Source organism: Entelurus aequoreus, linkage group LG27 (genome assembly GCF_033978785.1).
Source record: "Entelurus aequoreus isolate RoL-2023_Sb linkage group LG27, RoL_Eaeq_v1.1, whole genome shotgun sequence".
NCBI classification, from domain to species: Eukaryota; Metazoa; Chordata; class Actinopteri; order Syngnathiformes; family Syngnathidae; genus Entelurus; species Entelurus aequoreus.
The window spans coordinates 14,895,522-14,922,357 of record NC_084757.1 but is presented as its reverse complement, the minus strand read 5'-3'; the positions used below and the strand labels follow the sequence as shown (position 1 = coordinate 14,922,357).

Here is a 26,836-nt window from a genome sequence, read left to right as displayed (position 1 = left end):
GTTTAAGCAAGAACAATCCATACACCCACTTCATCCATGTAAAATCAATGTACAAACAGAGCAGCAGTCGCAACTTGAGAGGCTTTTTCTCTCTTTATTTTTTACAGCCTCCAATTGTCTTCTTACTTGTCGTGAAGCGAAGAACAGCAGCACAGCACACTTCCTCTCTTCACAATAATAGTGCGGTATGCTAAAAAAATGAAAGTTTCAAAAAAGTACCTTACACAAGCATAATGTACTTAAAGCACGTATTGATACATTTCCACAATTATTATGCTTTGACCTAACATACTGGTCAAACCTGTCCAAAGATCTATTGCAACCAATCAAAATGAGGATTTTTGCCTTTGATTAACACACATTTTATTAAACTGTATATGACGCAAAAAGCACGTAATCTACGGTGGTAAAATAAGTATGAAAGGTAAATGGACTATAAAAACCATAAAAACGGAAAAACTGAATTTGGTTGTTTTTTATATTGCTATTGTTATTTTAATTTATTGTTACTTCTATATATTTTTTATGTATTACTTTTGATTTGTTACTAATGTACATCTGTTTATTTAATCTATGTTTAAAGTTGAGTTTTGGTGGTTACAATAAATACTGATATTTTCAAATTAATTAATAATTGTGTTACAAATCGGGATTACATTATCAATCAATATAATTGTATTATTTTTGCCATAATCGTTCAGCCCTATAGCATCTATCCATGCTTTCTACTCATTGTAAGTCATACAGTGTTATTGTGTCTTAATCACTCTCTAATCTTCTTGTAAACAAAGCAGCTATGATTAAATTCTATTTGCAGCACTGTGAAATGTGTGGATATCCTCACGGACACAATGTTAATTGTAGTGCTGCCGCCTGACTGTGTCACCTTTCCTCACGTAGCACAACATGGACCTCTCTAAGGGACACATCAGAGCCCTGCAAGATGGAGACCTGTCCTCCCCGAAAGGCATCGAGGCTTGTATCAACGCTGCCGAAGCCCTTTTGCAGTGCATGAACGTGGCCCTGCTTCCCGGTATCTATAACACAATATTTCACGAAAGGGAAATACTATAGCAGGGCTCTTCAACTGGCGGCCCAGGAATAACACATACCGGCTCGCGAGTTCAGTTCAAAACATTGGGACACAAAAATGTTTAAAGCATATTCCTAAAAACAGTAGTGTTTCTGTTGTCTGGAGGAACGTGTACCACTGTAAACACATTGGCAGATCTTTTCATTTACATATTAACCTTGCCACAAACATAGAACACTGTGGTCCAAACTTGTGATTTACATGATTGAGGTGTGCCTCAAGGCACCCGTTTAAATCTTCTCCTTTTTGGCAGTTAGACGTTCATTTGTAATGAGATTTATGTAACTAAATTGTTGCTGTAGCTTGTTTACTTCAGATGCAATCAGTAGTCATTTGTTCAACTTCTTTAGTTATACTAGTGGTGTTCCTCAAAGTTCCATTTGAAGTCCTCTCTTTTTCCATCACTTGGGCTATTCAACTGGTGGCCAGTGAGTTCAGTTCAAAAAACTTGTGAGAGACATATTTTTTCAGCATTTTATAAAAACTGCTGTCACATAAATGATGTTTGAGGAACTTTTTTGCACAAGGTCTTTAAAAACAGCAGAGCACCCCTGTAACTTTTGAAAAAATAGACAAAAATCAAATGTCGAACGTTGAAGACTCCGGTAGATACAAAATAAGAATAATAGTGAAGGGAGAAGTCGGGTCCCCGGTCCTTAACTTTCTGGAAATGTGGCCACCAAAAATAATTTATTTGAATATTCCTGTAGTATAGAAATTAAACTTACTTTGGAGTAGTCAGTGTACAGCACGTATAGTAGTATAGATATAGAATCCATTAAAAATGAGTCAACACATAACCATTTTTGTTTAAACTCTTAACTGCGTGGTGTTGCCAGCTTTGTAGAAAATCCAAACAGCTTTCCATGCAGTACAGACTTCTCGAACGTTATATTCACGTTTCATTTCTATAGTTTTGTCCCTTGAGAAGATACACTATAATAGTTGCTGGAATGTGAAAGGTGTACACACTTTTGTCAGAATCCGTATGAGATCTGCCCGTTTTGTTTACACAGGCCACGACAAGCTGATGGCCGTAAAGCAGCAGCAGTACCTTTTTACAGAGCTGAGAGACACGTTTGCTCGCCGCCTCACCAATCACCTCAACAACGTGTTTGTGCACCAGGTAATGTGCATGCCATCACGATAAACCTTTCAAGTTCACTACTACATACAGTGTTTAAAGGCCTACTGGAATGAAATGTTTTTATTTGAACGGGGATAGCAGATCCATTCTATGTGTCATACTTGATCATTTTGCGATATTGCCATATTTTTGCTGAAAGGATTTAGTATAGAACAACGACGATAAATTTCGCAACTTTTGGTCTCTGATAAAAAAAAGCCTTGCCCCTACCGGAAGTAGCGTGACGACACCAGAGGAAGGACTGCTCATATTTTCCTATAGTTTACACCAGCAGCGAGAGAGATTCGGACCGAGAAAGCGACGATTACCTCATTAATTTGAGCGAGGATGAAAGATTTGTGGATGAGAAACGTGAAAGTGAAGGACTAGCGTGCAGTGCAGGACGTATCTTTTTTCGCTCTGACCGTAACTTAGCTACAAGGGTTCATTGGATTCCACACTCTCTCCTTTTTCTATTGTGGATCACGGATTTGTATTTTAAACCACCTCGGATACTGTATCCTCTTGAAAATGAGAGTCGAGAACGCGAAATGGACATTCACAGTGACTTTTATCTCCACAACAATACATCGGTGAAGCTCTTTAGCTACTGAGCTAACGTGATAGCATCGGGCTTTACTGCATATAGAAACAAAACAAATAAGTCCCTGACTGGAAGGATAGACAGAAGATCAACAATACTACCAAACTGTGGACATGTAAATACACGGTTATGATAAATGATAAATGGGTTGTACTTGTATAGCGCTTTTCTACCTTCAAGGTACTCAAAGCGCTTTGACAGTATTTCCACATTTACCCATTCACACACACATTCACACACTGATGGCGGGAGCTGCCATGCAAGGCGCTAACCAGCAGCCATCAGAGGCAAAGGGTGAAGTGTCTTGCCCAAGGACACAACGGACGTGACTAGGAAGGTAGAAGGTGGGAATTGAACTCCAGTAACCAGCAACACTCCGATTGCTGGCACAGCCACTCTACCAACTTCGCCACGCCGTCCCGGTTAATGCTTTTCAGCTTGGCGAAGCTTAGCAATGCTGTTGCTAACGACACCATTGAAGCTAACTTAACTACGGAACCTCGACAGAGCTATGCTAAAAACATTAGCTCTGCACCTACGCCAGCCAGCCCTCAACTGCTCATCAACACCCGTGCCCACCTGCGTTCCAGCGATCGACGGTACGACGAAGGACTTCACCCGATCACCGATGCGGTTCGCGGCCCAGAGACGGAGGAAGTCAATCGCACCTACAGCTTTCTTCTTTGCAGTCTCCATTGTTCATTAAACACATTGCAAAAGATTCACCAACACAGATGTCCAGAATACTGTGGAATTTTGAGATGAAAACAGAGCTTTTTTGTATTGGATTCAATGGGTCCGAATACTTCCGTATCAACCGTTGACGTCACGCGCATACGTCATCATACATAGACGTTTTCAACCGGAAGGAAATTTAAAATTGCACTTTATAAGTTAACCCGGCCGTATTGGCATGTGTTGCAATGTTAAGATTTCATCATTGATATATAAACTATCAGACTGCGTGGTCGGTAGTAGTGAGTTTCAGTAGGCCTTTACCAGTAGAATGGAAAAACACGTTGCCTCTATATTGATGCTATAATCATATACATCTGATTTATGACACCAAAAGACTTACAAAGTTTGTGGGTAAATAGATATGATCTAAATTATATAAATCTCACGGAGATTCCCAGGCCATTTTTAGAGATAATGAGCAAGCCGATCTCATGATCTGTCTGCTAATCAAGCAGACTTTGTGAGGCCAACAATGAGTACTTTGGAAAAAAATATGATCAAGAATCTTATATTTTTGGGTCGGAACACAAGGAGAATGATCAATAAGTTTTATAAGCCAGGTGTAGGGTTGTACGGTATACCGGTACTAATAAAGTACCGCGGTACTAAATAATTGAAAGCGGTACTAAGGAATTGAAAACGGTACTATCCTATATATGTGCTATCCTTTGAAAAATACAGCTTTTTTTTTCATCCGCATGATGCCGTGCTGCGGTCACGTACAGAGCGGATGAGCATGTTAAGTGTATCAGCGCGCACACACTCACTGTGCGCACAAGGAGAAACGGGGTGGAGAACAAAAATGGCAAACAAAGACAATTCTACTGGTTAATAAAGAGGGTGCATAAAGTGCAATTGAATGTATTTGGGCTTCAAAAATATCTTTAGATGAAGAATAATACCCAATCCTCACGAGGGGTTGAAAAAAGTTTCCGCAACTACGTCCTTTTTGTGTCTTTTTCGCCATCTCGGGGGATGTCATAGTCAACGAGCCTGTCGGTCCATGGCCACATTTGGCTAATACCAGGTGAGAGATGCATGAATTATAATCTAGAATTTACTTTTAGCAAGTTTGAGACGAAGCAGAAGCAGCCGCCGGCTCAGGGTGTCAACAGTAGCGACTTAAGATAGCATTAGCTCACTGCTATCAATGTGTCGCTAAAATAGGCCGTCTGTGTTAGCGCTTATAGTAACAATATCGTGCATATTTGGTAAATATTCAGGTCACAACATGTAAATGGAGTACTGTTGGCAGTTTCTGGATGTTTTTAGAGGGTCTTATGGGTCCAATAGAGGACCCTCGATCTGTTGACTCAATTGTTAGCTATTTATTTACGCATTCGAACAAAGCCAAGCATATGTGTTCTTGTCTTACATAAGGATTGTGAATGATAGACAGCAGATCTCTTTCCAATTTTTGCATATTTCCAGTATGACTGATCTGATGATATGGTCCGAGTGCAGAAAGCGTTCCCATCCCGACGTCATACGTCGTCGAATCTACGGAAATTGCCAAAGATATTCAAAACTGAATATTCTAAATGGCCGTCTGAAATTGTGGCATTTGTGATGTTGAGATGGTATTTTCACATACTGTGTGGATTGTAAATACAATTGGATATGGTTTAATTGATACAGCGATACACAGTTAGGCATATAAAGTCAACTTGTTTTTCCTCATTCTACTGGTACTTTAATACATTTATGTTAAAAAGATTCAAGGAAATGCTGCCTTTACAAAGATAAGGCAGACAAATCACAGGTGACAGTTTTATTTGCATCATGTTAAAATGTTGTGTTTGCACAATACATAGGATATTAAAATGGCCCAACAATTGAATTTCAATTTTAAACTAGTTGTTTTTTCCCCTCCTTATTGTTGACCTTGTTATTGGAACTGCAGCATTCTGTTGAACATCCTTTATGATAAATACAAGTATTGTGTTGTGTAAAAATATGTGGTTCTCTAGGATAACAAATTTCTTGTTTATTACTTTTGGCTTTTTTTCCATGTTATCCTATTCTTCTTAGTAATGCAGTAATTAAAATGTTAGAAACAGCATGACACACTGCATATACCCTAGTGCAAACTACAATACACAAATTCTTATAGTTCTAGTTCTTCTCCCATTTCCTCTCACTGTGGCACCAGACTTCCTGTTCAGTGCTGACTCGTCCTCCTGGACCTCCCGGTTTCTTTCTTTCCTTCCTTCCTCTTGTTGATTGTCAGTAGGGCTCTCTTTGAATCATCCCGCACTCTTGCTCTATGCTCTGTCTCTGTCAGTTCAACCACTTCAGTCACTTCAAAATGACCATCCCTCACTTCTATAGGTCCTCCTGTCTGTCACTTCCAGTAAGTACACTCTCACCCCTGACCTTGTACCTCCCTGCCTTGTCTCAAGTCTTAACATGGCACCTACAGGCCTTCCTCTAGTCTAATACACACTTCATTGCATGGGCTTGATCTCTAATCGACTTACAGCCCCTCAGCTCAAGAGAGACCCTGTCTTGTATCCATGTTCTGCAAGTGTCTGCAGTGTCTGAGTCCTAACATGCAGTTGCTTTTGTCTTACAATAGATTCTTATTCACCCTAACAAGCATGCATCAGAGGTGTAGTAGGTAGCCAAAATGTGTGACAATGATGGACAACAAGACACATTAGTGGCAATTAGGGGTTTACCTGAAATCATTAATGAATTATATCAACTACCGTGAGAGTTACTAGTTTTATTTGTGGTTTTTGATGTGCTGCTAATGGGCTCATGTCCATCTGCGATTCAGGGCTACGACCAGAGCTCCACACTGTCCCAGCACACCGTAGAGCTGACCCTGCCCAAACACAGCCCCCTCCACCGGGACCTCCTGCGCTACGCCAAGCTCATGGAGTGGCTGAAGAACACCCACAGGGAGAAATATGAGGGCTTGTCAAGGGTCAGTGAGCTCTCCTCTCAGGGGTCAAGAGCCCATGTTTAATACATCCTGATGACCTTGAAGTATTTTACAGTCACACCAGGAGAATTGCACCGCGGTGTGTTTATTGTTAACAAGTAAAGTGGCGTAACGGTGGAATCATATTTTGTTTTCAGACCTATGTGGACTACATGAGTCGACTGTATGAGCGAGAAATCAAAGACTTCTTTGAGATTGCCAAGATAAAGATGGCGGGAACGAGCAAGGAGGCCAAGGGCAAGTTTGGTAAGATGTTCATTAAATGAAACTTTAGTCTTTTTGATTTTCTTTCGTTACGGTGGTCACAAAAATAGCGTTATTGACTCATTTCCCAGGACATAACTTCAGACTTGTGAAGCATATTCTTCAGGGTTGGAGCCAGGTTAGGGTATCCTCATTGTTCCCTGAAATTATGGTTGTGTATTTTGCAGGTCACGTTCACGTGCAACTTTGTTTGGAATCGGGTCCAGATTCTTAGTTGTTCAATTAAAGGGGCTGTTTGCAACTTGCTCACAGTGGAATTTTCCAAACCAAAAAATATAACTACAACACTATTGGATAGCCAGTGTTACCCTTAGTGGTTTGACACAACACATTTGTTTTGAAATATATTTTTCACAATTACTAAATTTCATACTTGCCAACCTTGAGACCTCCGATACCGGGAGGTGGGGGGTGGGGGGCATGGTCGGGGGTGGGGCGGGGGGCGTGGTTGGGGGCGTGGTTAAGATGGGAATATGTTTAAGCTAGAATTCACCAACTCAAGTATTTCATACATATATATATATATATATATATATATATATATATATATATATATATATATATATATATATATATATATATATATATATATATATATATATATATATATATATATATGTATGAAATACTTGACTTTCAGTGAATTCTAGCTATATATATATATATATATATATATATTTATTTTATTATACATGTAAATAAAATAAATACTTGAATTTCAGTGTTCTGGAGGCTATCCAGTAGATGGCAGTATTGTCCTGTTTAAGAGTGTCACAACATTGCTGTTTACGGCAGACATGCTTTACGGTAGACTAAACGTGACTGATGTTGTTGTGTGTTGTTACCGCGCTGGGAGGACGTTAATGAAACTGCCTAACAATAAACCCACATAAGAAACCAAGAACTCGCCCTCGATCATTCTACAGTTATGACGTCATTGGGCAGGCAAGCTGTTTATATGGTGGGAAAGCGGACATGAGAACAGGTCCGCATTGAGCTGGAGGGGGCGTGGCCTCCAGCTCCGGCTGAATACCGGGAGTTTGTCGGGAGAAAATTTCTGCCGGGAGATTATCGGGAGAGGCGCTGAATACCGGGAGTCTCCCGGTAAAAACGGGAGGGTTGGCAAGTATGCTAAATTTATATAATAAAAAACATTTACGGCCTGAATAATATGATTGGTGTTTACGGCTGTCACTCATTCTGTCTCGTCAACACGTAGACGCAGGGAGCATGTGCACACATACAAAAACAGTCAAAATGAAGCAACAAACAATTTGTAGCCATTTTGTTGTTATGAAAGAATATACATTCAATGACAGCTAACACTAACTATACAAATCGCTATGATTAGCTAACAACACTCATGTCACCACATGTTACGTATTAGATGTGAGAATCTTTGGGCACCTCAGGATTCGATTACGATAACGATTCAGGAGCTACATTTCGATTAAAAATCGATTATTGATACATCTTTAATTTATGTATATTGATGCAGTTTTACATCTCTTTCCGTTTCACTAAATAAGCATTTATCTCTTGCAATGTTAAAAAACAATTCATTTGTACTAAGAAACAGTTAAATTAATTCCCACATATATTAAACTAATGAAAATGTGTGCAAAACTGGACCATAAGTGCCCGATAATAAGGAGCTGGTCCGATCTCTCGGTGAGGTGGCTCGCTGAAGTCAGCCAAATTTAAGAACTGTCTGCATTACTTTATTTACAATAAATAAATCGATTATCGATTATTGAGGTTTACTAATCGATTCTATAATCGTCCATGTCCGACTTGCAATGTATCTAAAAATCAACTATTTCCCCCACCTCTATTACGTATGTACGTAATTACGTCATTACGTTCTAGAAGCCGCAAGAGGGTTTTTCTGATTGATTGAGACTTTTATTAGTAGGTTGCACAGTGAAGTACATATTCCGTACAATTGACCACTAAATGGTAACACCCGAATAAGTTTTTCAACTTGTTTAAGTCGGGGTCCACTTAAATTGATTCATGATACAGATATATACTATCATATATACTATCATCATAATACAGTCATCACACAAGATAATCACATTGAATTATTTACAATCAGGGGTGTGGAGGGAGGGGTGGGGGGGGGATATGGACATCAAGTAGTGGACATAGAGAGAGAGAGAGAGAGAGAGAGAGAGAGATATCAGAAGGCATAAGAAAAAGAAAAAGTATCTGCATTTGATTGTTTACATTTGATTATTAGCAATCCGGGGAGGGTGTTAGTTTAGGGTTGTAGCTGCCTGGAGGTGAACTTTTATTGCGGTTTTGAAGGAGGATAGAGATGCCCTTTCTTTTATACCTGTTGGGAGCGCATTCCACATTGATGTGGCATAGAAAGAGAATGAGTTAAGACCTTTGTTAGTTCGGAATCTGGGTTTAACGTGGTTAGTGGAGCACCCCCTGGTGTTGTGGTTATGGCGGTCATTTACGTTAAGGAAGTAGTTTGACATGTACTTCGGTATCAGGGAGGTGTAGCGGATTTTATAGACTAGGCTCAGTGCAAGTTGTTTAACTCTGTCCTCCACCTTGAGCCAGCCCACTTTAGAGAAGTGGGTAGGAGTGAGGTGGGATCTGGGGTGGAGGTCTAGAAGTAACCTGACTAGCTTGTTCTGAGATGTTTGGAGTTTAGATTTGAGGGTTTTGGAGGTGCTAGGGTACCAGGAGGTGCATGCGTAATCGAAAAAGGGTTGAACGAGAGTTCCCGCCAGAATCCTCAAGGTGCTTTTGTTGACCAGAGAGGAAATTCTGTAGAGAAATCTCGCTCGTTGGTTAACCTTTTTGATTACCTTGGTTGCCATTTTATCACAGGAAAGGTTAGCCTCTAGAATGGAACCTAGGTAGGGCGGGATGTAATGCTTAAAATACATTGGAAAGTTGGCGCCCTCTAGGCAGGCATCTGTGTAAATGTTGCAAACAACCCCTTTAATTTCAAACATTACAAGTGTGCTTTTACAATATATATTCCTGGGAACCTGGGTCCTCTGCAGTGACTTTTACTAACTCTGACAAAAGAAATACACCAAAAAGTTAATTATGTCCACTGCAGAGGCCGTGTATGCGACTGAATAATCACTTGCATACCGGTACACTAAAATGTCATTATTTATCACAGTTAATTCAATGAGGATACAATGTCCATTAGGAGTCAGGCCTATTGTCATTTACACTACACAATTGTTATTAATGTGTAAAATGTGCTATGTTCTTGACTTTTTAAAATGTCTTATATGCAAGTTGAGCAATTGTTTGAGCTGCTTTCTGCACTTTGTGTTGTACAAAAAAAGCCGACAAAGGATTTGTTTTCCACTGCGGTGCACGTGAGCTTATGTCAAGTTGCCCATCTAACCCTGAGCCCGCCGCCTCCTGTGCTGCATGTACTGTACTAAGCCTAACCTCTCTCTGTCTTTGATGCCTGCCCTTTCTAACTGGCTGCAGCCACGCTTCCGCGGAAAGAGAGTGCACTCAAACAGGAGACGGAAAGTAAGTGAGCCACGAGGTTAAAAGGTCACTGTCACACTCCCTACTCCATAACTACACTTTAAACAACCCCTGTCTGATGTGAAGCCACCTGCCCTGACGCTTGTGTTGCATTCTCATAGTCACCTCTAAACGCACCATCAAACATAAAAATCAGGAATATTCATGTGACTTTTGACATCTACTGTGTGTGTGTGTGTAATGAACACAGCACATTTGCACTCAGGCCTTCATGGCAGTTCAGGGAAGCTGACAGGCTCCACGTCCAGCCTGAACAAGCTGACTGTGCAAGGTGCCAACAGCCGGCGTTCCCAGTCGTCCTCGCTGCTGGACATGGGCAACATGTCGGCCTCGGACCTGGACGTGGCCGACCGCACCAAGTTTGACAAGGTAAGCTAGCCCATCGGGGTGAATCTCTGACGTGGTTTTGTGTGCGTATTATTCATAACTGAAATGGATGTCATGTGTGTTTGCAGATCTTTGAGCAGGTCCTAAGTGAACTGGAGCCTCTGTGCCTCGCAGAGCAAGACTTTGTCACCAAGTTTTTCAAGCTGCAGCAGCAGCACCCGACTGTATCGCCTCCTCTTGCTCAGGTATATCATTGTTCCTATGCTTTATAGTGTTGTAGTATTTCCACAAATAAATGCAGCATAACTGTGCCACCTTTTCCAAATGACAGCACCAATATTGATCATCATCAATCACACTTTTACTTGGACCTCACCTATTTTTCAACGTAGCTACACCTTTTAAAGGGTTGTATTAAACCTTTTAGTTTGAACCGTCACGTGAGATGCATAGACCTCATCTCAGCAAACTTCTTTGTATTTTTTGTTTTCTACTATTAACAAAAAGAATGAGGGCATCACTTCAGACAGCAAACAGTAAAGTGTTTACTCTGCCTGTGTTTTGTTTAGAGATGTCCGATAATGGCTTTTTTGCCGATATCCGATATTGTCCAACTCTTAATTACCGATTCCGATATCAACCGATACCGATATATACAGTTATGGAATTAACACATTATTATGCCTAATTTTGTTGTGATGCCCCGCTGGATTCATTAAACAATGTAACAAGATTTTCCATAATAAATCAACTCAAGTTATGGAAAAAAATGCCAACATGGCACTGCCATATTTATTATTGAAGTCACAAAGTGCATTATTTTTTTTAACATGCCTCAAAACAGCAACTTGGAATTTGGGACATGCTCTCCCTGAGAGAGCATGAGGAGGTTGAAGGGGGCGGGGTTGAGGTGGGGGGGTAGCGGGGGGTGTATATTGTAGCGTCCCGGAAGAGTTAGTGCTGCAAGGGGTTCTGGGTATTTGTTCTGTTGTGTTTATGTTGTCTTACGGTGCGGATGTTCTCCCGAAATGTGTTTGTCATTCTTGTTTGGTGTGGGTTCACAGTGTGGCACATATTTGTAACAGTGTTAAAGTTGTTTATACGGTCCACCCTCAGTGTGACCTGTATGGCTGTTGACCAAGTATGCCTTCCGTTCACTCGTATGTGTGAAAAGCCGTAGATATTATCAGAATCAGAATAGTTTTATTGCCATTGTTTGAGAACGGGTTCACAAACTAGGAATTTTTCTTGGTGCAAACGTGCGACATAAAACACATATAACACATATTTGGTAATAAAAAGAGCTGTAACTGAGCTATCAGATAGACTTAAAAGGAATTCAAGGAGCTGCTGTTAGGAGTTATTGTTCATTTGCCTGATGGCCGAGGGGAAAAAACTGTTCAGGTGGCGGGAGGTGTGGGTCTGGATGGAGCGTATCTGGTCTGGTGTGTGTGTGCTCGCGCACAGGGTGCGTGTGATGCGTCAGTGCGTTAGATTTGTGGCAGAAGTGCTTGTAGTTAGTGCATGCTTCGTGCTGCCCCTGCTTGCTACTCTCTGCTTACAGCTATCACCGCCAGCTAGCCCCTGGGTGGGTGAAAAGAGGAGCCAAGTGTGTAAGCCTCCTCCTGCTGGTACAAAGCCTCTCCACCACCAAGACTCCTGTGGTGCCTCCTCGTGGCCACACACGGTAAACTGCGTCTTTGCGGACACAGGCAAAGCTGTAGGGGATCTCGGAGCAGCAGTGGGCCCCAGAGGCGAGGCGTGCAGGCCCACCAGTGTGTGGACACGCCCTGGCGTCCGCTAACCACTTCCCCATCTATGGGTTAAATAGATTCTCCGCGGGTCGCCACCTTGTCGTGGTGGAGAGCCTTGTGTGTTCCAATGAACCTAAGAGCGATGCCGTCTGGAGCCTCGGCTCCTGGTAGGTTCAACCATGGCGGTAAGGTCGAGGGGGAGGTTCCAGACGAAGCGCGATCCAAAAACCTCAACGGCTGAGCTGGCGGAGGATGACGCGTCGCCCCCGGCAGTGAAGGCGGATGAAGGTTAAGGGTGCCTCACTGCCTACTGGGTGCACCGTGTGTGCTTGGCTACGGGAGTAAACCCCTAACGACAAATCTGTTGTGAAGACCCGCATCAGGCAGCCATCAACAGACCGGTGTGCTGGCAGTCTTCTGCAACTCCTTTCTGCAGAAGGTTGTCAAGAGCTCTTCATGCCACTGGAAGACGTAGGGGGGAGCCAAGGTAGTGAGGGTAGTGACTGCGCACCACTTCCTTCACTCTAATCTACTCCTCGCGCAGGCCTGCTCCAAACACCCCCACCCCCTTTCCCACCCCATCCCCTCCCCTCCAAGTCCTGCGGCGATGGAGAAGGGTGGCAGATACAGGTCAGGATGTGACTGGGAGTATCTAGCCGAACTCTGCATGCAGGCGGCGTGGGATAGATGGTCGCTGAGGTACGGGACGGAACAGCGTGTCTCTTCGGCAGCTCCCCACGTGACTGAGCAGCCCCACCCTGCTCACCCTGAGATGGGAAGGGCCTAGAAAATGTGGCCTAAAAATGGTCTGTTCCTCCACTCCCGGGCAGCCTACCGCAGCTGCCGGGTCATCCCCCCATGCGGTCGAAAACACAAGAATAAAACCCGACTGACACTCACACTAGCGACTTGGAACGTCCGTACGCTTTTGGATGTGCGTGATGATTCATCTCGTCCCCGCAGAAGAACAGCGTTGGTGGCGCACGAACTGAAGAGGTATAACATCGACATTGCGGCCCTTAGCGAGACCCGCTTCCATGGGGAGGACTCCATAGCCGAGGTGGGAGAAGGATACACTTTTTTCTGGAAAGGGCTTCCGGAAGGCTCCCGCCGCCTCCATGGTGTAGGCTCCGCTGTGCGGACCTCCCTACTTCAGAAGCTTCCTGAATCTCCAGTTGGCATTAGCGAAAGGTTGATGACCTGGAGGATTCCCCTCACCAATAATCGTTACTGCACCCTCATCAGCGCCTATGCCCCAACACTGATTGCCGACCCTCAATGTAAGGAAGAGTTCTATGCCTCCCTGCACTCCGCCATCAACAAAACACGACTCACTGACAAGCTCATCCTTCTAGGGGATTTTAACGCAAGAGTGGGCTCGGACAGTATACTGTGGAGGGAAGTGCTGGGTCGGCATGGTGTTGGTAAGCTCAACAACAATGGTCTCCGTCTTCTCACACTATGTTCTGAGCATCAACTGATCATCACAAACACCTTGTTCCAACTGAAGAACAAGTACAAAACATCCTGGCAACACCCTCGCTCTAAACACTGGCATCTCCTAGATTACATCAAACCCGCCACACGGACAGGAAGGAGGTGCGCATCACTAGGGCCATGCGTGGAGCTGACTGTTGGACTGACCACCGCCTGATCAGAACAAAGATTGACTTAGAAATACGTCCTCAACAGAGAAAAACACCACCTTCCAAGAGGCTCAACTGCGATGCACTGAAGTCCACGCACTCCGTCAACCAGCTCAGGGAAAAGGTAGCAGATCAGCTGTTCAAGATTCCTGAAGTACCACCAGATCTGGACACTGGACCTACCTGTAGCACTCTACGCACTGCCCTCCACCAGGCGGCCGTGGAGTCTATAGGGTACACCAGAAGGCGACATCAAGACTGGTTTGACAATAGTGCGCCAGGAATCTATGACCTGCTTCAGGCAAAACACAAGGCCCTTGCAGCTCACCTATCAAACCCTCAATCCACCGTCCTGAAGGCTCAGTTCATCCGTCTCAGAAGTGAAACCCAGCGCACCCTCAGAGCCATGGAGAACGACTGGTGGACCCAGAAGGCCCGCGAAATACAACATCACGCAGACACCAACAACTCTCATGCCTTCTATGACTCCATCAAGTCCATCTATGGCCCACAGAGGAAGAACATCACCCCAGTTAGATCAGCTGACGGCACCACTCTCTACCAGGACAAACAACAGATCCTGGACAGATGGGCTGAGCACTTCAGGGTACTGTTGAACACCACAAACCCTGTACAGACAGATATACTCTCTGACCTCCCATGCCTGCCCCCTGTAGACTCACTGGACATCTCTCCCAGCTTCTCAGAAGTACTCAAGGCCATCAAGGATCTAAAAAACAACAAGAGCCCAGGCCTTGACGAGATCCCGGGAGAAATCTTGAAGCACGGTGGATATCTCCTGCACCTCAGAATGCACCAGCTGATCACTGCCATCTGGTCGTCTGAAGTCATCCCGCAAGATTGGAAGGATGCTAACATCATAACGATCTATAAACGCAAAGGCGACAAAGCAGACTGCGGCAACAGCAGAGGTATCTCCCTACTATCCGCAGCTGGGAAGGTGCTAGCAAGGATCATGTTACATCGTGTAGCAACTCATGTAACCGAAAACATCCTGCCCGAATCTCAATGCGGCTTTAGACGTGATCGGAGCACCGCAGACATGATCTTTGTTGCCAGACAGGTACAGGAAAAATGCAGAGAACATCGCAAAGACCTGTACATGGCATTCATTGATCTGTCCAAGGCCTTCGATACAGTAAACCGGGACTTGCTGTCGGAAGTACTTGGAAAACTAGGTGTACCAGCAAAGTTTTGCAACCTACTGCGACAGCTACATGATGGCATGCAGGCCTGTGTGAGCAACGGCGGCCAACAATCCCCATTTTTCAGTGTGAATGTGGGGGTCAAGCAAGGGTGTGTCCTTGCCCCAACCATATTCAACATGTTCATTTCCACTGTCACCCTCCTGTCCCATAAACACCTGGACCCCACAGATGGGATTCAGATACAATACCGGCTAGATGGTAACCTTTTTAACATCCGTCGCCTCCAAGCCACCACTAAACTCACCACCCAGCACATTCTGTAACTACAGTATGCAGATGACTGCGCTGTACTTGCACACTCACCAGAGTCTCTCCAGCGCGCACTGAATGTGGTAGCCTCCATCTACAGTGCCATTGGTCTTCAGATAAACACCAAGAAAACAGTGCAGGAGTACACTCCCCAGCCAAACACGCCAATCTTCACCCTTGACGGGCACCCATTAGCCACCGTCCCCCATTTTACCTACCTCGGTAGCACCCTGTCGCCATCCTGCACCATTGACGATGACGTCCAGGCCCGTATTGGCCTGGCCTCTGCTGCCTTTGGAAGGCTACGGTCCAGGGTTTTCTTGAACAGGAATCTAACCATCTCCACCAAGACAGCCGTGTATAAGGCAGTCTGCCTCTCCACGCTGCTCTATAGTTCTGAAACCTGGACACCCTATCAGAGGCACATCCAGAGTCTCGAGGCCTTCCACATCCGCTGCCTCCAAAGGATCCTAGGTCTAACCTGGGAAGACAGGGTGCCACCAGGGAATCACTCATCTTCAGGAGAAGTTCACAGAGCGGAGAGCACAGCGGCGTGCACAAAGACACCAACGTGCCACAGCACCAGCGACCATCACTGCTGCCTTCCCCTGCCCCTCCTGTGACAAAGTCTGTGGATCACGCATAGGCCTGAGCAGCCACCTGGCTATGCACAGGCGAAAGGCACAACAATAACCAATCCAATACTTCGTTTAGAGCAATGTCATCATCGACATCGATGGACTGCCATAAGCAAGTAAGTAAGCAAGTCTCCTGCCTGAGGGTAGAGGGGAGAATAGTGTGTGTCCAGGGTGAGAAGAGTCAGCTGTGATCCGACCCACACGCCTCCTGGTCCTGGAGGAGAACAAGTCCTGGAGGGATGGGAGCTTGCAGCCAATCACCTTCTCAGCAGCATGTACAATGTGCTGCAGTCTATTCTTATCCTGGACTATGGCGCCGTGTGATTGGACCGGCACGCAAAGGCAGTGCCTTTAAGGTTTATTGGCGCTCTGTACTGATCCCTACGTCCGTGTACCACTTCGTACAGTGGTGTTTTAAAAAGTCATAAATGTTACTTTTTGAAACCGATACCGATAATTTCCGATGTTACATTTTAAAGCATTTATCGGCCGATAATATCGGCAGTCCGATATTATCGGACATCTCTAGTTTTGTTTTTTCTTTGGCTGTTTGCGGCGCTCATTCTAAAAAGTAGGCGTAGCCAACAGTCATAAATTAAAGTGGAGTGGGACAAGCGGTAGACAATAGATGGATGGATGGATGGATAGTTTGTTTACATTTTAAAGGGAAACTGCATTTTTATTTTATTTGACCTATTGTTCACAATCATGAGAGACAAGAAGACAAAAGTTTTTGGGTTTTGTTGCAATCTAACATGTAAAAATGAGCTCATTCTTGGTGGCTAGCAATGCAGCTAATGGGAGCAATAAATTCTACTTCCAAATCACTTTAGAAATGCATTCAAAACCGTCAAAATTACTTAATTTACCTTCTGTAACCTGTATAATAACCAAGCTGTAGTGACATTGTTATTGTAAGAGCGAACATTGAGGAACTCTTTTTCTAGCGTAGTAACATCGGCGTGCTACCGTATTAGCCGAAAAAGCTAACTACGGAAAGGGATAAGCTAGCTTCTACTTCAGCACAAAGCACGTTTGAGTTTGTAATGCACAACACAATGCGATAAGACACCAATCTGTACTGATTGAAAAACATGAACGATCATATTACAGTATATGTAAAGTGTTAGCCCACATTTCATGTTTTGTTTGTACACAGCTAGCCAGACAGCATATGTACTGTAGTTGTAATAACATGCATGATGATCAATGTAAAGTGTGACTCACTCGATGGACAGTTGTCTGTTTAATCCAGCTGGCAGGGGACATTTTTTTATGGTTTATTTGGGAAGCACTCCATTTATGTTGGAATAGTATGGATTCCAATTCAACATTTGCTTCACTTTCACCTCACTCTCTCGGCTTCCTTCTGCTCCAACGTCTTACTCTTCCGTCGTGCTCGCTTCTAGAAACAGTCGTTCATCTTCCATATATTCAGATTTTAAAAAATACGATTGTGAAATCTTGTTTTTCCAGAGATAGTCGTCTTCGTTGTTTGTTACCGAATCTGCCATGATAAGAAGACCACACGCCTTTGTTTCCGGAAGTAGGACACACAGTTGTTGCCAGAAGTCAGAAGGGCGCTGCTTTGGAAACGAAAATAAATGCGCAGAGGAATTAGTTCCGGCAATGACTAAAATGACCAAAATACAGTAAATATTGAACATATTACATATTGTTATGAACGTGTCTGTTACTAAATTATATATAGACTTGCAGTGTGTATATAAAACGTTGCTGGAGGGTTTTGAAGTTGTTTTAGAGGGCTTTGAAGGCTACAATGGTGACTCCCATTTGCCGCATCTTCCAAGCGTTTTTTATCATCTTTATCACCCCAAAAGATTTAGATGAGTTGTAGATAGTAGTTTTACTTTTGTGTAGCTATTGTGTATTATTGACTTTGTTTTGTTCAAACAATTTTTTGCAAAGCAAGAGAATATGAAACAAGTTTAAATAGTGTGTTGATATTGCTAAATTAACAATAACACTCACCATAAATACATTGAAAAATGTACAATTAATACATGTGATCGGTATTGGTATTGAAGTGAAGTGAAGTGAATTACATTTATATAGCGCTTTTTCTCAAGTGACTCAAAGCGCTTTACATTGTGAAACCCAATATCTAAGTTACATTTAAACCAGTGTGGGTGGCACTGGGAGCAGGTGGGTAAAGTGTCTTGCCCAAGGACACAACGGAAGTGGCTAGGATGGTGGAAGCGGGGATCGAACCTGCAACCCTCAAGTTGCTGGCACGGCTGCTCTACCAACCGAGCTATACCGCCCCAACTTTTTATTGGCCTATCTCATTCATGGATTATTAGTATCAAAATCAGCAGTTTACAATCCTGATCGGAACACCCCTAATTTTAAGTCGTTAACTTCTTTTCACACTTGAAGAACAAACAAATGATTAAAAAGTGAACTATATCTGTGACAAATTCATCTTATTTAAGTAAGAATTTTACTATTGGAATTATTTTTTTATTATACGCATTAAATATTGCTAATAAAGGTTTTTTGATGGTGACAGTTTTACCCTGGAACAGATTATTTACATGACATCCTAAGAGACTGGAATGGATGTCTCTGTTTTTAATTTTTTTGTCAACATTTTATTTGTGCTATTCACCAAACAGAACAAAGTTAAAAAAATACATCTCTGGCATCTCTTGGTGGCCAATGAAGCACTTTGTTCTTTCTGTCGCCATAAAAACATTATCTAGTGAAGCAATAACAGACAATGAATGTCTACAAATCGTTGTCATTGTTTAACTTCTGTTGTCCTGTCAGCCGGAGGCAGAGGAATCGGATGGCAGCACGCCGTCAAGAATGCCTCCCCAGGCAGAACACAGACACTCTTTGTCATCAGAGTGAGTTATAATGGCAAATGTCACCCAGCGTCATACTTGTGTAACTCACGCTTCCCCGTCTTGTTTCTCCCCTGGCCACAGCAAAGACGTGGTGCGGCTGATGATGAATAAAATCTTCCAGAGCATCGAGACGGAGCTTAATAGCCTCATCGCTTTGGGGGACAAGATTGACAGCTTCCACTCGCTGTACATGTTGGTGAAAATGAGTCACCACGTGTGGACGGCCGAGAACGTGGACCCGGCCTCTTACCTCAGCACCACGTTGGGAAACGTCTTGGTCACCGTCAAGAGGAACTTTGACAAATGCATCGTAAGTATAGGTTGAAGAGAGTTGATTATTCCTATGACCAGGCTTGTGGTTATAGACATCAGGTTTACGTTGTGTTACATTATGTTTTGTGGGTTATTAGAGTAAGACAATGTGAGTAACTACTACAGCTCTGAATCTTTGGGCACCTCACGATTCGATTCTTGGGGGTAACAATTCAAATCACAATCGATTCTTGATTCAAAAGGATTCTCGATTCAAAATCAAACTTTTTTAATAACATTGGATGCCAGTTCTATGATTAAGTACATTCCTCCATAAAATAGATAACAGCTCTGATAAATGTCTAAATTATTTAAGAGAAAACTGGTTTTGTTTAATACAATTCTACCCAAACATTTGAGGAAGTAAAATACAAATAAGGCAACAAGAGAAGTATCCAACATTTCTCTTTTGTAAAGTAAAACAGATATGGGCATCTACAATATGATTTGCCTGAGTGTCCTCACAAGACAGATTTAAAAAATAAAATAAAATACTTTTTTTTTCTTTTTTCTTTTTTTTAATACATTTTTGATTTTTAAAAAATCTATAAAGAATTGTTACAGGTAAGAATCGCGATTCATTCGGAAAAAAAACCCAGAATAACTACTAGTTTTTGATGTTACGGGTAGTAAGGCATAAGTAATCAAAAAGTCAGACCATAGGGCGCATTACGGCGCACTGCCGATAAGCGGGTCTATTCATGTCTATTTTCATACAAAAGGCGCACCACACTTTAAGGGCATTAAAGGAGTCATATTATGTATTTTTTTCTACATTTAAAACGGTTCCTTGTGGTCCACATAACATATAATGGCGGTTCTTTGGTCAAAATGTTGCATAGATTGTTTTACAGACCATCTCCAAGCTGCTTTCTGACCATCTCTACAGGATGCGCCACTTTTTGGGTGGTATTATTTACATGCCTTCACTTCAACTGCATCTTCTCCCCGTCATCTTTGTTGTACTGGTAGTTTTTAGCGCTGCCATAGCGAGTCTACTAACAAATATAAGTTAGAACTGTACACTACATTGTATTAGAAAAGGCAACAGCGGAAGATGAACGCCCCACAACAAGAGGATAGAGAAAAAGAAGGAGCTTATTGACTACAATGGCGAACGCGCGCACATTATTTGGGACTTATGCAGATCCCAAATACACAACAGCCGGGACCAATAGGTAAGAAAAGTTGGTTTTGCAAAATATTGTGGAACAAAACGCCAGATATGTCTCCTAATAGGTGCCATGTTGGGGTTCATATATATACACACCATAATAATGCTTGTATGTTGAAGTACAGCATGTATGACTACGGTAGCCGTAATGCTCCAACAATCCAAAAAGTTGTACAAAAACATTGTGACAGATTTTTGAGCACAGTGTGTAATGTTTTTATATTGTCATTTAGACATCAAAGTTATTGTGTTGCTTGCTTACGGGTACTTGCTAGCGTCATTTATTGACATGGGGGCATCAACCTGCAGTCCACACTTTTTTCTTATGTGTGACTGCCATCCACTGGTCCCACTTATCATTACACCATGTACCAAATAAAATGAGTTTGAAGTCGGTAAGCACAACCATAATGAATCCATACATTAGGCCAGGGGTGTCAAACGTACGGCCCGAGGGCCGGATCAGGCCCGCGAACAGGTTTTATCCGGCCCGCGGGGTGAGTTTGCTAAGTATAAAAATTAACCGGAAATTTTTGAATGAAAGAAACAGCTGTTCTAAATGTGTCCACTAGATGTCGCAATAGCAATTATTTGTATCTTTGTAGATGATGTGTACAAAATGAACCACATGGTGTTAATACATCAGTCGAGGAAAATGATCAGACTACATAAATAACATACTGTAATTTGATTTTGATATAATTTTTTATCTTGATTGATTGAAAATTAACACCAATGAGGTGACTGATGAACATTATCATATAATTTATTCAGAAAATATAAATAACGACAAATAAAATAAAATATGAATAACGACAAATAAAGATAGAATACTAATTAATATATATATATATATATATATATATATATATATATATACAAATATATATATATATATATTTGTATGTATATGTATATATATATATATATATATATATATATACAAATATATATATATATTTGTATGTATATGTATATATATATATATATATATATATATATACAGTGTTTCCGATAAACTGCCAAGATACCTGTGGCGGTGGGGGCGTGGCTATGGACGTGGTCACCATGACATCATCGAGTAATTTGCATAATTTACTACAATGATATGATTTTCTCTAAAAAGGCTCAAAAAATGTATACTTACTAATTAATAATAACAGTTTTGTTTTAAACGTCCATCCATCCATCCATCCATCCATTTTACAATATAATTACAACAATTTATGTACATATTTATATACAGATTTGAACAATAAGTTATTCACTGAAATATATTTATTAATTGTGGTTCTTACAAAAAATATATCTTATAAAATATAAAAGCTAAAATGTCTCTTAAAGCTATGCCCCTTTAATTAGTGCATACTAAATCATTTAACTTTAGCCTACTACTACAACCATATTATTTACCAGCAACATAAAGTGAAACAGAGGCAGAGGTGTCCTGCCACAGTCAGTAACAAATAAACAGAAAACAGTAGTGGTCAAATACAAATAAGGCAACAAGAGAAGTATCCTACACTTCTCTTTTGTAAAGTAAATCTGAACAGCCTATATGGGCATCTACATCAACTATATGATTTGCCTGAGAAGCTGGAAAGGACAAAAAATAAATAAATAATTTTAATTATTATTATTTTTTAATTTGTGGTGGACGTAATTCTTTCATGGCGGGCCGCCACAAATAAATGAATGTGTGGGAAACACTGATATATATATACATATATATATATATATATATATATATATATATATATATATATATATATATATATATATATATATATATATATATATATATAACCGCAACATGTAAGTGTAAAAAAAACAACGTTATGATTTGTAAATTTTCAGAATGTGCTTGTTCTATTTTTAAACAAAGAAAACAATCTGAAGTTGTCTTTATTTTTAAGTTATCGTGCCGTGATTTTACCAGTCCGGCCCACTTGGGAGTAGATTTTTCTTCATGTGGCCCCCAATCTAAAATGAGATTGACACCCCTGCATTAGGCGCACCAGGTTATAAGGCGCAGTCGATTTTTGAGAAAATGAATGGATATTAAGTGTGTTTTATAGTCCGAAAATTACGGTAACATACACTGCTTTTCTCGTTTTTTTAAAACGTATTTCCTGCTGTTGCATCAACTTTGTCGTTAATACGAAGAGCTTGACTAACTAAAAAGAGCATCACTTTAAGATTTCAGATTTGATTCAATTGATTTATTACCACATATGTATATTTCTAATATAATCACATCAAATGTTTATTATTTATGTGGCTTTATTGACAGTATATTTTCAAAATAAAACCCTTCCATCCATCCATTTCTACCGCTTATTCCCTTCAGGGTGGCGGGGGGCGCTGGAGCCTATCTCAGCTACAATCGGGCGGAAGGCGGGGTACACCCTTGACAAGTCGCCACCTCATCGCATGGCCAACTCAGATACAGACAACATTCACACTCACATTCACACACTAGGGCCAATTTAGTGTTGCCAATCAACCTATCCCCAGGTGCATGTCTTTGGAGGTGGGAGGAAGCCGGAGTACCCGGAGTGAACCCACGCAGTCACGGGGAGGACATGCAAACTCCACACAGAAAGATCCTGAGCTCCCGAAGATCCCGAACTAATTGCTACAAAAACGAATTATACAGTCCAAAAGCAAAAACCCATCTTCCTCCTCAAAATAGACCCAATCTCAGATTGTGTGTATTATTGTACATTTCCAACTATTTAGGATGGGGGATACGATAGGATAGACTTTATTCATCCCACAGTTTGGAAATGATGTGGTTCCAAAGCAGATACAAAAAATCTGCAGAAAATATTGTAAAATAAAACACATGAAAACAATAGGGAAACATGAAAGGACATAAAAAAAATGGTAAACAAGGACAGATGTGATGCAACCAGCTGCCACTTCAGCAGTGCCATTTCTACATTAGACTTAGATAAACTTTAATGATCCACGAGGGAAATTGTTCCACACAGTAGCTCAGTCACAAAGGATGGAAATGATAAGGATGGAGAGGATAATGCACACAAGGGCACAAAAAGAGGGCAAAAACAAAATGTATAAAGTAGACTAAAAGACATACATACACATACAGCTACAAAATAAAAACATGATGAAAAAACAAAAAAGAGCAATAATAATACACATTGCACACATACAATTACACCATGCATAGACAAACAACAAAAACACAATTACAACACCCACTTACACGGCCAAAGACAGGAACAGGCCCAACAAAGCAACCAAGAGAGCCGACTGCGTCTTAGGCTGTCCACTAGCTCTCAGCGAATGTCCAGTCCCCGCAGATTAGCAACAATCCGTCCAGGAGCTCAACGAAGCTCAACTCGAGCTCCACAGCCTCGTCCATCTCTTCCTTCGCATCTCCTACGGTCTTTCCACGCTGACATTGTGGTGTGGCAGAGAGTTAGTAGCTGGATCAAACACAGTGACTTTACAGTCTAAATCCTGTACATTATTATTACATGACATCATAAAACTGTTTCTGGTACATTAATTCTATTGTTTTTAGATATTGCTTAACTAGTTTATTTTTATTTTTAAACGGCATGTTGAATGTAAAAATTGGTGGTGTTTCGGGGTGCAAGCACCAATTAAATTGACTTGATTTGAGATACAAGTGTTTCGAGTTACTTTGTATATATAAATGCATAATTATATTGATATAAAATCCACACCAAACGTACACAGTCGCGATGTCATTAAGTCTATCTACATGATTAGCGTGTAATTCCTTGCAAATTAATGTCATAGTTTTATAATACATTTTTGGTTTATTTGGCCAGATCTTTGATAATAGAAAAATAGTTTTAGTAAGATTAGTACCATCGCTGTTTTGGCATTGTTTTAGTATTAGAATTAAATTCTGCTGTTTTTTTTCTGTGAAAATAACGCAAAAGTAGTATGACGCATTACAATTCAGGGTGGGTAATATTTAAAAAAGCATTACTTTTAAAAGATTAAATGAAAGTATATTTTTCATTATCACGAATAGCGCGTTTTACGTGGGGGAAAAGGCAGTATTATAAGATATAGCTGAGAATGTGTATTTCTTTTTCACAGTCTGGTCAGATAAGGCAAATGGAGGAAGTGAAGATATCCAAGAAGAGCAAAGTGGGAATCCTGCCTTTTGTCACCGGCTTCGAAGAGTTTGCCGAGTTGGCTGAAACCATCTTCCGGAATGCGGAGCGCCGAGGGGACCTGGATAAAGCCTACGTCAAACTCATCAGGGCGGTCTTCATGAACGGTGAGAACGCGAGAGAGCACTTTTTGTTTAAATAGAGGCTCTGACAATGCACTGTCTTCATCAGTGGAGAAGGTGGCCAATGAAAGCCAGAAGACGCCGAGGGATGTTGTGATGATGGAGAACTTCCACCACATCTTTTCCACGCTGTCCCGACTGAAGATCTCTTGCCTGGATGCAGAGAGGCGAGATGCCAAGTACAAGTACACTGACCACTTGCAGTCCTATGTCATCAACTCCTTGGGCCAGCCTTTGGAAAAACTCAACGTAAGAAAAATGTTGCACTAACAAAAACCAGACATTTTGCAAGCGCTGTTTGATTTTTATGGTTCCTTTGCAGCATTTTTTTGAGGGGGTAGAAGCCCGCGTGGCGCAAGGCGTCCGGGAGGAGGAGGTGAGCTACCAGCTGGCCTTCAACAAGCAAGAACTACGCAAGGTCATCAAAGAATACCCCGGCAAAGAGGTTAAAAAGGGTCTAGATAACCTCTACAAGAAGGTTGACAAACACTTGTGTGAAGAGGAGAGTCTTCTACAGGTGAGGTCTCTTGCCTTTTCAAAGTGCCCACTCTTCTTTTTTGTAACTTTTTTTTCTTTGCAGGTGGTGTGGCACTCCACACAAGACGAGTTCATTCGCCAGTACAAGCACTTTGAAGATTTGATCGGCAGATGTTATCCTGGATCTGGAATCACCATGGAGTTCACAATTCAGGACATGCTGGAGTATTTCTCCAGTATCGCTCAGTCGCATTAATTTAACCATGCTGCCATCCAGTCTGACCATAACAATGACTCACTACTGTCACACGCTGGCTGAACATACACCAGTCGGTTTATTCCCTCAAGAGTTTGTTTCCCTGGTGCACGTATCTCATTCATTGTTAATAAAACTGCACTCTTAATCTCATCCTTCTATTGTTTTAAACTCTTCAATTGTATACGGAATTTTTAGTTTTTTTAAGAAACATGGGTAGATTTGTTTTCTGCTGATTTTGACCTTTTAAGGCTATGAACTCAAACTTTCGCCCTTTTTTCAGGAGATTGCAATGCCCATTTTTTGCCTCTTTTACATTTTAATGCTCCACTAATCTATGGAGAGAAATCAATTCAAGTCAAACTTTATTGTCAATCAGACCAAGCAATAGTACATTACACAGCAGACTGAAATTGCGTTTCTCCCATACTGCAATGTGCAATAATAAAACAGGATTTGACACACACTAAGCATAAACTAAACATAGATATTTAACAGATAAACAAATGACAGTGAGCTGTGTGTATTTTTATGCCACAAAAAAAAAAGGATTAATAACCAAAAAAAAACTGAAAGATTTGTAACCTGGAAAAAGATTTGCAAACACAAAACACTGTTTTGTAAAAAATACATATTTGCAAACAAAAAAATTGATTTAAAATGTAAAGTTTGCAAACAAAAACGTTTTGGTTGAAAAACTTTTTGATATATATTTTTGGGTTGCAAATCTTTTTTTGTTGTTTTGTTGCAAGTCATTTATTCGGTTTATAAATGGTAAATGTTTTTTTTTTTGTTTATGACTATGGATAGATAGATGACTTAACAACCGCCCCCCCCAAAAAAACTTTTTTTAAAAAAAGATTTGTAAACAAAAAAAATTGAAAACCCCCAAAAAATTATTTTAACCAAATCAAAGAATTCTAGCCAAAACTTATTTTGTTAGAAAAAATGTTTTATTCCATATATGTTCTTGTTTGAAAATATATATATTTTTAATTTCAAGTCTATTTTTTGTGTTAAAAAACGTAGGTGTGATTGCTATCTACTGGTCACACTTCTGATTACACCATGTACCAAAAAAAAACATTTTCAAGGTCAGTATGCGCAACCAGAATTAGTGCAATCATAAGTCACACCGGGTTATGAGGCGCACTAAATATGGTAATTTGTAGTACATTTAAGTTGATGTAGAGAACATAAAAAGTATGTCGGAGTTTAAATCAAACCTCTTGTGGTTCTAAAAAACAGAAAGACACTGTGTTCCTGCAACATGCAAATCGAGA

General features: G+C 41.2%; 1 protein-coding gene across 7 annotated transcripts in view; it reads left to right on the top strand.

The window, feature by feature from the left end:
- The window catches only part of exoc1 (exocyst complex component 1), a 35,100-nt gene extending 9,394 nt beyond the window's left edge, over positions 1 to 25,706 (top strand). For 2 of the 7 annotated variants that reach the window (XM_062038489.1, XM_062038487.1), the window contains 13 exons: positions 901 to 1,033; positions 2,110 to 2,219; positions 6,344 to 6,493; positions 6,649 to 6,757; positions 10,253 to 10,297; positions 10,521 to 10,684; positions 10,771 to 10,887; positions 18,952 to 19,031; positions 19,113 to 19,341; positions 24,622 to 24,805; positions 24,870 to 25,069; positions 25,143 to 25,337; positions 25,401 to 25,706. In XM_062038489.1, the coding sequence (XP_061894473.1) occupies positions 901 to 1,033; positions 2,110 to 2,219; positions 6,344 to 6,493; positions 6,649 to 6,757; positions 10,253 to 10,297; positions 10,521 to 10,684; positions 10,771 to 10,887; positions 18,952 to 19,031; positions 19,113 to 19,341; positions 24,622 to 24,805; positions 24,870 to 25,069; positions 25,143 to 25,337; positions 25,401 to 25,553 (1,869 nt within the window). In that variant the 3' untranslated portion in view covers positions 25,554 to 25,706. Of the gene's footprint in view, positions 1 to 900; positions 1,034 to 2,109; positions 2,220 to 6,343; positions 6,494 to 6,648; positions 6,758 to 10,252; positions 10,298 to 10,505; positions 10,685 to 10,770; positions 10,888 to 18,951; positions 19,032 to 19,112; positions 19,342 to 24,621; positions 24,806 to 24,869; positions 25,070 to 25,142; positions 25,338 to 25,400 lie in introns of all 7 variants that reach the window. The other 5 variants (XM_062038488.1, XM_062038486.1, XM_062038492.1 and 2 more) reach the window with 3 other exon arrangements.
- Positions 25,707 to 26,836: the final 1,130 nt, after the last annotated feature.